The sequence below is a fragment of the Arachis hypogaea genome, chromosome 14, assembly GCF_003086295.3.
Source record: "Arachis hypogaea cultivar Tifrunner chromosome 14, arahy.Tifrunner.gnm2.J5K5, whole genome shotgun sequence".
Lineage (NCBI taxonomy): Eukaryota > Viridiplantae > Streptophyta > Magnoliopsida > Fabales > Fabaceae > Arachis > Arachis hypogaea.
Window position 1 is genome coordinate 134,064,992 of NC_092049.1, and position 10,714 is coordinate 134,075,705.

The window sequence follows — 10,714 nt, forward strand, 5'->3', positions numbered from 1 at the left end:
TTTTTTTTTTTAAATCAAGGGTTTGGAAACTAATAAAAATCAAGTAAGATAGAACTTACAAAGAGAAGGTCCAGAACGACAGCCAAGAAGAGAAAGAAGAGAGATTGAGTTGGGAGAAACAGAAAACGAGTTGGAAGCGGTGCAAAAAACAGGCAACGTCGTGCAGGTGGAACAACATTCACTCATTCACCGTTCCTGGAGAAGAGGAAGAGTTAGGGTAGCAGCCAAGGAGTGCAACACAGAGACAGAGACGGAGACGGTGAGAGGTGGGTATGAAAATTAAAATTAGATGGGCCTATTTTAGTAATTTTACATTATATTTTAGTCTTGTTTATATGTATCCAAACAGAATACTAGACATTACATCAGTGTCTTGTCCATTGTATCCAAACACAATACACAAAGAGTAATTTTTAGTGTCTCTGTCTCAATGTCTCTGTCTCAGTGTCATGTCCTGTTCTGTTTTTTAAAACAAACGCAGCCCTATTTCTCCGTCACCATTTCTGTTTAGATCAGTTGTGAAAGACGGAGACGCAACCAAAACTGCCTTAGTTGTAATCACGGCACAGATGATGAGGCACCAAGAGGCATTGAACTAGAGCAGGCTGGCAATGCTGAAGGTTGAGGATTCCGATTTGAACCTCCTGAACTACAGACTACATCTACAAGCTTGGCTAATAGCTAAGGGGTCCTCACCTAGGAAAACTAACGACGACAATGGAACAGAACTTGCAAAACTTCGTCATTGCCTATGACGAATGAATGGTACTTCACATCATCCTCGTAATACAAAAATCAGAATTTTATAGAATAACTTATCCACCCGTTTCACGCCTTGCATCCCCAGTTTTTGGATTATAGTATTTTGAAACTCAGTGAAACTCGTTGAAAGTTTGAGGAAAACACTAAGCTGATCTGTTTATCAGTGAATTTAATTCTAGATCGCGTTGTTTTTTTAATCGATTTTTTATAGTGTATCAGAACTAAAAAACTATCATCACTAGCCATTGTGAGTCCCACTATGATGAGGACGTTCAACTCCTATTTATATACGTTGGTATCATACTAAATCAAATTCTTTAAATTCAATTTTTATATATAGCTCAATGCATACTAATTCGAGTATAATGGATTCGATTTATCCATCGCCACCATTGGACATAAATCGAATTTGTTACATTCGATTTACTAAGGAAATATAAATCGAATTGACTTAATTCGATTTAGTAGTGCACCATCTAATTCGAACTATACTGATTCGATTTATACTAAAATTCGGACTCCCATATAATTCGAACACACTTGTTTCAATTTAGTACTATAATGTGTAATTTAAATTTCTTTAATTCGATTTACATAAAAGTATGAATAAAATCTACATAACCGTTATTTATTTTGGGAGATTCATATAATGCTGGCATTGCTTATGTACATATTTTACCCTTATTTATTTATTCACCTAAAAATTTGCAATTTTTAACTACCAACAAGAAAAGTAGAAAACTACCCAAAATGTGAAAATCTTTTTCATTTTCTCAAATTTTCCCGCCAAAAAGCAAAATGAGAATCGCCGAGATCTCATCGCCGGAGCTCAGGCCAAGTCCCCCTGACAAAACCGACACTTACCACCGACTCATCCCCAAAATTGAGTCCACCATCAAGCAACTCGAAGCCCAATCTGCCTCCGGAAAATCATCACTGGGAACAACCTCCGCCGCCGCAATCGAGCTCAGGCAACTCGTGACTCAGCTGACTCAATTCGCTCCGTTTCCCAACTCCCTCGTGCTCCAGATCTGGAAGCTCAGCTACCGCCTCTGGAACGCTTGCGTCGACATCTCCAACACCGCCGCCGCCACCATCCGCTCATCCGCCTCAGAAAACCATGCCGAACTCCGGCACATAGCAGCTGACTTCCTTTCCATCGCCGGCGACGTATCCGGCGTCCCTTCTCCGGCGATAAAGACGGCCTCGTTCTACCATAAAACCGGCCTGATCTGGCACAACCTCCGAAGGTTCGACCTCGCCTCTAAATGCTTCGAGAGAGCTACGGATCTTCTCTCGAAGCTCGACGTCTCTTCGATCTCTGACGCCGGAGAGCGAAAACTGCTCCTAGATCTGAACCTCGCTCGTTCCCGAACCGCGTGGGAGATTCGGGACCTGAATCTCGCGGTTGCGCTTCTGAATCGAAGCAAAAGCTTGCTCTTCGGTTCCTGCACTCACTACATCGAGCTCGCGAAGCAATGCATGGAGTTTGGGAAGCAATCGCTCTCGAGAAGCAACGAAGAAGAGAAAGAAAGCGGTTATAACGGTTTGGGCGAAGCGTTGAAGTTGATGAACGAGGCGTTGGAGGTTTTAGAGAAGGGATTGTGTGCGGCGAGAACACGGGAAGAGAAGTTGGAACTGAGAGGGTTGAGGTATAAGGCTTTGAGGTTCATTGCGGCGATTCATTTGCAAAAAGAAGAGTTTGAGAGTGTGATTAAGTGTGTAAAGGTTCTGAGAGATTCCAATGATGGCGGTGATGATCACCCTAGCATTTCGGTTTTGGCTATGAAGGCTTGGTTAGGGTTGGGGAGGCACGGAGAAGCGGAGAGGGAGCTGAGGGGGATGGTGATTGATAAGGGGATTCCGGAAGGGGTTTGGGTTTCAGCCGTGGAGGCCTATTTTGCTTCGGCGGGAACTGCAGGCGCAGAGACGGCAAAAGGGGTGTTCTTGGGGCTGTTAGGTAGGTGCCATGTTAGTGCCAGCGCAGCGGTGCGGGTGGCACATAGGGTGGCTGTAAATGGTGGTGGTGAAGGGGGTAGGGTGAGGGCTAAGGTGGTTGCTGAGCTGGTTTCTGATGAAAGGGTGGTGGCACTCTTTGCTGGGAAGGAAGCTGATAAGGATAAAGTGGCAATGCATGCGATTCTATGGAATTGGTATAATAATTCATTGATCGATTTGCTAATTGTTTCTTCTTGTTGCAAAGCTGCAAACAATTTGAGTATGACACATTAATGTTTTATTGAATTCAGGCATACTTTTTTGTGTAGAGTTTAGGGTTTAAGACATTTTTACGTGAGATGCAAATATAACGACGATTCATACTCCATAAAACTCTGAACATTTTGTTTTTCCCCTCAAGGTACAGTCAACTGTTTCGGATTCTATGAACTTTATCATGAGTGCTATTATATATGAACTATTAGATTTGTTCTATAAGAAAGTTTCCTTTATTTAAGATTAATGGATGATAAACTAGATGGTTATTTGATAAATTGAACTAGAAGGACCCGTCATCATTCCAGAAGTAATAAATGAAACTCATTATGGGTCTGGCATAGAATTTGTAGCTGACATGATTTGTCGGAGCAGTGTGATAAGGTGGGGTCTGTCTTAAACTGTTGAACTTCAAATTCAGAAGTAGTTGGATTTGGTAGTCGTCACCAGTTTTATCATTTCAAATTTTTATGTGATCGACAGTGCTGCTGATAATTTTCAATCAAAAGATTATGAGACAAGTGCAGAACTCTTTGAAAAATCAATGCTGTATATTCCGTATGATACAGAGAACAGAATACTTCGAGCCAAAGGCTTTAGAGTTTTGTGTCTCTGCTACCTTGGTCTCATGCGGCTTGATCGTGCTCAAGAATACATAAATGAGGCTGAAAAGGTATTGTACAAGAGTCACGGACTAACGACAATGAGAATGTTGAATTTATTAATCTGATTTTTACCTACCTATGAAACCCTGATATATTATTCATAATTTTCAATTTCTGCAGCTTGAGCCCAACGTTGTTTGTGCTTTTCTTAAGGTGCCGAACTCTCTCTCTCTCTCTCTCTCTCTCTCTCTCTCTCTCTCTCTCTCTCTCTCTCTCTCTCTCTCTCTCTCTCTCTCTCTCTCTCTCTCTCGGGCTTCAATATCTAATCATACAAATATTTATGTGGAATTTATCTAACCATACAAATATTTGTTAATGATTTAATAATGGGAAGTTTATATTGAAAAACTAAAAGCTTAAGTGTCCAATGCATTAAATATAATCAAAATTTAAAAGCTTTCCCTGTCTAGAAAGTAGAATCATTTAACTTGTGACCTTAGCAAAGCACCATATTGATATAGGAGGTCTATAGTAGCAGAAAATTCATAAAGTTTACTGATAGGTCGATTTCCCATGTTATTCTTTAGGTTGATCACACAACTTTAAGACCAACCCATTTTCTTTTCATTAGGATAACACTCTTGATTGATATGAAATGATAGCTTACAGTAGCGTTCATTTGTTCAAGTCAGTTCAAAATTTATCTCCAGAAGAATGACCACCAAGGTGCTATTGCTCAAATCGAAGCGATGACTGCATGCCTTGACTTTCAACCAGATTTTCTGTCACTTTCATCCCATGAAGCTGTTGCTTGCCATGCTCTTCCTGTTGCTGTTGCTTCTTTATCAAGTATGCTAAATTTATACACTTCAGGGAAGTCCATGCCAACAACAGAAGTAACAGTCCTTCGCACCTTGGTAACAGTCCTCTCTCAAGAACCAGGCAATGAGCAACAAGTCCTCAAATTCTTAAAACACGCTCATACCCGGGCATCTGATCTTGGTCCTGATTGTTTCTTTGGAAAAGAAGAGGTTGGAAGACGGGAACGGAATTGGTTTGCTGTGACTTCCTGGAACCTTGGTTCAAAAACAGGGAAGGATAAGAACTATGACTTATCTGCTGAGTTCTTAAGATTGGCATCAGATTTTTATGCCCTACTTGAAGGGTCCACTGAGAACAATATCATGGTTTGTAAGTCACTAGTACTTTCTGTATCATCAATGGTAGCTTTAGAATTTCAAAGGGAGGCTGCTATGTCAGAAAATGAAGTCAAGCGAGCTGTACCATTGCTAGAAAGAGCCGGGCAGGTATGAAATTTGAGGGGTTTTTATTTTTTATTTCATTAAGTGTACTATGCTAATAAGTAGACATTGGAGAGTATTTAGTTTTTGGTTTTGTTTTAATTTGGAATCCTGTTGAATATTGTCTTGTTTCTCTGTTGTGTATGCAGATGCTGAAGTCAATTACAGCTGGGAACTCACTCAGCGATGATCAAGATACCATTGATCCTGAACTTTTTTTCATATACACTTTCTGTGCTTATGACATACAAGGCAGGCTGAATGATTTAGGTTCACAACTCCTCAGTGTGAGAAGTTTCGCCAATTCAAAGGCCTGCAAACCCCACCACCTCCTTCAGATAGGCCTCTATGCCTCCCAGGGTGTGCGGTCGAATCATGAAGTAGCCACCTTTGCTCTAAATGAGTGCCTCTCATCTTTCCTTTCATCATCGACTCCAGATTATCAAAACGTTGCCCTTGTTGTTCGCAAGCTTATAGCCATCGCCAGCATTCACAAGGGCGATACAGACGATGATCTTGTGTATGGCATGTACAAACAAGCATACCGGATAATGGTTGGTTTGAAGGAAGATGAGTATCCAGTTGAAGAAGGAAAATGGCTAGCTATGACTGCATGGAACCGAGCAGCAGTGCCAGTGCGGTTGGGTCAGATTGAATTGGGCAAGAAATGGATGACTGTTGGCTTAGACATTGCAAAGCATGTTTCGGGGATGGATGCTTACAAAGCATGCATGGAAGATCTCCTTGGCACATTGGAAAAGAAACCTTGATATGGAATGAATCTAAAATCCAGTTTCTGACAATTGAAAAAACTCTATACATCTTGCACAGGAAGGAAGTCATATAGGACTAATAGAATAGGAGTGTATAAATTAAAAAATAGCTGGTGTTTATGCTTTGTTAGTGTTCCGTAAGATTTATAAATAGAATTTAACTAGAATTCTATTTTGGGGGGGTTTTCTTTCACCAAACAGTAAAATTGGCTGATTTTTGTCCTAACAATTAAGAATTAACAACTATTTTCATTACTTAAAAGAAAAGTAATATTTTTATACTCTTACACAGATAATAAACATCAAAATCATACTAATTATGTTTTGTCTAGATTATTTTTTTTGTATTTTTTATTTTAAATTAAATTATAAAATCCCCTCTGGAATTCCGGATATAGAAAGGAGTTTTGAATAGAATAAAATAATGTGTTCAAGTACAGGACATATATTTTATGTTCATAACATAGATAAGATACACATAAAGTAAGCCCTATCTCTATCCTTGTGTATGTAATTTCTCTCCCTTGTCATGGATTCACCATCTCTATTCCTCTCCTCTTATCCACTCTTCAACAAAAACCACCCTAAAACCCAGAAATTCCCCACCTTCAAAGCCTCCTCTTTACTCTCAAACCATCACACACCACACTCTTCACCCCAATCCTCTACATCTTCTCCTCAACCCTGCAAGAATATATCATTTTCCACACTCCAAACCCATTCTCCTAGCTCACTTCAAAACCTTCTCTTTCCCCAAAATCTCTTATCAAAATCTTGCTTTTCATTAACTGTGATTGACCTCTTTGCTTCTCTTCCATCCCTTGCTGACGAAGCTGCAGCATCATCCCCTTTAGTTGAGTCAGATGCAGGCAAAATCAACTTGGAAGAAATTCTGGTCTCCATTGATAATTTCTTCAACAGATACCCATTTTTTGTTGCTGGGGTTACCTTCATTTGGCTTGTTGTTATACCAATTGCACAAGAGTATTTCAGGAAGTACAAGTTTGTGTCAGCCATTGATGCTTTCAGGAAACTAAGGGATGACCCTGATTCGCAACTCTTGGATATCAGGGACAGAAAGAATGTGAAGTTTTTGGGGTCCCCCAACTTGAAACTGTTGAATAAGGAAGCGGTGAAGGTTGAGTTCACAGAGGGAAACGAAGATGGGTTTGTGAAGAAGGTTTTGGGGAGATTCAAGGAACCTCCAAACACTGTTCTCTGTGTTTTGGACAGGTAACAGGGTTCATAGAAAAGTAATTCAAATTGAATTCTGCATCACGTACAATCTGTGTGATCAAGATATTAAGATTTTTTTTTTCATTTGGCATTTACAGGAATGGATGACACTAGTGAGTAGATATAAGATATGCTTAACATGTTTAGCTACCGAAGATGTTTAAATAATAAATTAACATTTTGTTTTCATTTTTCTTTTCTTCGTCATTTAGGGATATAATAAATTTTGGTGCAGATCTTCATTTTATATTTTGTATAAGATACACCCCTCTGTGGCTTCTATTGTGTGTTTTGGCGAATTTGGATATAATTTGGAGAATAAAACTCCAGTTATCTAATCATTGTTCTCTCAAGTCTCAGAATGATTTTATTTTAATGTGACACAACCTTTTTGTTGACTTTGCATGATAAAATCCAATTTTCTAAACATAATTTATGACTGAACATTATAACATCAATGTAGCTGTGTGGAGTTTGCAGTTAATAATAGCTTGTATCCTTTAACTTGATTTCTCAAATTTCTCCTTTTCATCTTTCAATATATTATTGTGAATGAATGCATAGTTGATTGATTCAAACTCTGGTTATCTTGCTTGGAAAGTGCTGCAAAATTCAAGTGCAGCAATAAGCTGATGATCTGTTTTAATCATAGATTTGGTTTGCCATTTCTGTTATATTGTCTTCTCCTTCACATTTTACATTTCAAATCAAGGATTGGAAAAGAATAAAAATAAATAAAAATCTGTTTACGGAAAGATTCTTAACTAAGATTATATAAGTCACTTTGTTGACTAAAGTATTTTCATTTCTTTTACCCTACATTATATAATACATGTTAGCAACTTTTCTCATTTCTCTCTTTTTTGAGTGGAAGGTAGTTTTGACGGTAATTCATTGAAAGCTGCTGAGTTGCTATTCAAGAATGGCTTCAAAGAGGTCTATGCGATCAGAGGTGGAGTTAGAGGACAGCAAGGGTGGATGGTATGACCTTTCTCTTCTCTTTTGCATGTTGTTTTATTTAGCTAAATGCACAGTACATCCTGCGAAAACTATTCAAATTTGACGTAACTTGACATTCTTACATATTACAATACATAGAACAATCTAAATATGACATTCCAAAATCAAATTTTAGTAAATTCCATACTGTGCTTCAACTTGAGTTAACTGAGAAATGATTGTATTTGGTTTTGGAAAATCAGGATTTACTTGATCTTTGTGCTTACAGGCTATACAGGATAGCCTTTTGCCGCCATCAGTGCACATTAAAAGAAGGAAGAAGAAAAAAGCTTCACAAGAAGTCGGTGCAAATGGAAATGGAGCCATTCAGCAAAATGATAGTAATTATGAGAGCGCCTCAACCCCTGATATTCCTGCAGATGGAAATCAAGAAAAAGAGAATGGTCATGTGAAAAGGTCTGAAGAGTCTGTTCCAGAAGGGAAAATCAGTTCAGTAGTTTCTTCCTCTCCCTATCCCAATGTATGCTCTCTCTCTCTCTCTCTCTCGTGCTAAAATGCATGTTGATTGCTGAGTTCTGCAATTTTTGTAACATATTTTAATTGTTTAGCAGATTTGTAAATTAGCAATAGCATTGTAGGCCTTAATGTTATCTTGGTTTTGAAGATTGACATTGAATTGGTTTACTGAAGTATAACTAATCCTAGGGATTTGTATTAACATTTTTCAAGATTGGATTTGTAAATAACCCTAGGCACAGCTCAATTCTTACCTATGTGATGTTATTAATGCTGTTGTATTAGATGACATACAATGACTACCTGTAGAGATTGGAAAGAGAATCAGGAAGATTGATGTGGAAGGATCATAAGATGGATTTTAGGGTGAAGCCCGTCGGTTCATCGGACCTATGGGGTGTTTTAATCCTTCCGACAATGGTTCTTTTAAGCCCAGGTTACTTGGTTAAGGGGAATGAGCAACTAATACTCCAACCAACCCTTCATTGGTAGAAACCTATATTATTTCATATATGCTAATGCAGGACTAAGAATTACCTCTTTTTTTTTTTTTTAGTTTTCTTTGTATATGAATCTTCTAGTTGCTTCCCTTCGAATAACCTTATTGCATGACTGCATTTTCGGTTGAGGGAATGAACAATTGACAATTCCAATTCCAATCAATGTTTGTTAGTTGATTCAAATGGCAGAAAGATAGGGGTGTCCATGGATCGGATCGTATCCGCAGATCCGCGGTAAATATCCGCATCTGATCCGAAAATTGCAGATACGATCCGATCCGCAAATTGATCGGATCGGATCGGATCGGATCGCGGATATCTGCTCTACATCCGCGTATCTGATCCGCGGATCCGTAGATCCGCACTATAATAATTAAAAAATAAATAAATATATATATGTTTGGTATTGTATTTACTTGTTTGTATGTTTTAGTTAGTAATTATTATTCATTTATTGTATTATTTTATTTTTGTTATTTAGAGAGAGTTTGATTAAAAATATTTTAGGAATCAATAAGTTTAAAAGTATGAAAGAAATATTTTTATCGAATTCTTTTACATAGAAATATGATTAAAAAGAGAAGGTTTAATTATGCGGATATATCCGATATCCGATCCGATGGAAATTGTGCGGATCGGATCGAATTTTCGGCCATATCCGATCCGATCCGATCCGCGGACACCCCTAGAGAAAGAACACCATGCAATTGTAGGAAAGTAGGCCAGACTTGGCCATGAGTCTTCCTGGATGACTAGAGTGGCACTTGCACCTTCTTGGACAGCAGGACAGGCGGCCAAGTCTTGGCCCGCCATAAATCCTAAACCCTAAACTTAAACATTAACATTAGCTCCTATGTCTTGAGCACAGCTGGATGGCTCGAAATCGCATTATATGTATGATAGGATACTAATTATAGAAACGAAGACCTTCTTGATCATTAGCATGTTATTCATTTATTTTCTGTACTTCACAACATCCTGAAAGCTTGAATAATTTAGTATTTACTTGCTGAGTGGTCACTGATTGTGTATTATATCTCTAATCATAATCATGATTAATCATATTGGTATATCAATCATGTTAAATAACTATTAGTATGTCAATGTTGTTATTTTATAAATTTAAGAATGAACTACATTTAACTATTTGTGTTCTCTCGTGTATATTATCATTTTGGAGACGATCATATTCTTCTATATAACTTTGATTAAATATGATTAAAGTGTTAATACAATGATTTTAGAAACATGGGAATATGTTCAATCCTATTATTCTTATAAGGTGGGAGCCACCCTGATCATTCGTATCTTTCTTCTTTGCAGTACCCAGATTTGAAGCCACCATCATCACCAACTCCTTCAAAGCCACAATAGTGATGTTGGTTAATATTACCATACTCAACATGGAGATGATCAAAGTACTATGATTGAGTTGAATATGACTTGGGAGATTAGTAAAATGATTTCCTCAACTTGGAGGTCAAATCTTACTTTGATTTTTAACGTTACAAATGTCTTATTTTAATGCCAAAAAATTTTTAACGGATTCAATGCTGTGTTAAATTTTACTCGAATAATTAATAGAAAAGCTTTTATATTAGTGATCATTGGTGGATCGATTTTATTTACATACTAAAATTGAATGTTATATTGGCTTTTAAATATGCTAATTGTTCGTGTTAATTTTAACTGTAGGACAACATTGAAATCCAGTTTCGGTAAATAGCTTAAGTAAGCTCTTTTTGAAAAAAGAGATTAAACAATAAATATTTATACAGTCATGTTACATATTCATGTAATTTTGTATCCAAGTTCATCTAAATTGGCCCAACATAAAAAAAAATCTA

General features: G+C 37.7%; 2 protein-coding genes across 2 annotated transcripts; both read left to right on the forward strand.

Moving 5' to 3' along the window:
• The first annotated feature begins 1,443 nt into the window (after positions 1-1,443).
• LOC112744318 (TPR repeat-containing protein ZIP4) lies at positions 1,444-5,822 on the forward strand. The gene is made up of 5 exons (XM_025793903.3): positions 1,444-2,915; positions 3,460-3,649; positions 3,762-3,794; positions 4,274-4,888; positions 5,032-5,822. Exons 1-5 carry the CDS (start codon positions 1,561-1,563, stop codon positions 5,650-5,652), a joined length of 2,814 nt encoding a protein of 937 aa, XP_025649688.1. The 5' UTR covers positions 1,444-1,560; the 3' UTR covers positions 5,653-5,822.
• A 9-nt stretch (positions 5,823-5,831) lies between these two features.
• LOC112744319 (rhodanese-like domain-containing protein 4A, chloroplastic) lies at positions 5,832-10,474 on the forward strand. Its single transcript, XM_025793904.3, has 4 exons — positions 5,832-6,888; positions 7,770-7,872; positions 8,120-8,371; positions 10,191-10,474. The coding sequence occupies exons 1-4, from the start codon at positions 6,185-6,187 to the stop codon at positions 10,239-10,241; spliced, it is 1,110 nt and encodes a 369-aa protein (XP_025649689.1). The 5' UTR covers positions 5,832-6,184; the 3' UTR covers positions 10,242-10,474.
• Positions 10,475-10,714: the final 240 nt, after the last annotated feature.

Coding starts and splice junctions, on each gene's coding strand:
- LOC112744318 (XM_025793903.3), top strand. CDS start 1,561: ATGAGAATCGCCGAGATCTCATCGCCGGAGCTCAGGCCAAGTCCCCCT. Junction 3,650..3,761: donor ACATAAATGAGGCTGAAAAG/GTATTGTACAAG, acceptor CAATTTCTGCAG/CTTGAGCCCAACGTTGTTTG. Junction 4,889..5,031: donor TGCTAGAAAGAGCCGGGCAG/GTATGAAATTTG, acceptor TTGTGTATGCAG/ATGCTGAAGTCAATTACAGC.
- LOC112744319 (XM_025793904.3), top strand. CDS start 6,185: ATGGATTCACCATCTCTATTCCTCTCCTCTTATCCACTCTTCAACAAA. Junction 6,889..7,769: donor GTTCTCTGTGTTTTGGACAG/GTAACAGGGTTC, acceptor AGTGGAAGGTAG/TTTTGACGGTAATTCATTGA. Junction 7,873..8,119: donor GAGGACAGCAAGGGTGGATG/GTATGACCTTTC, acceptor TTGTGCTTACAG/GCTATACAGGATAGCCTTTT.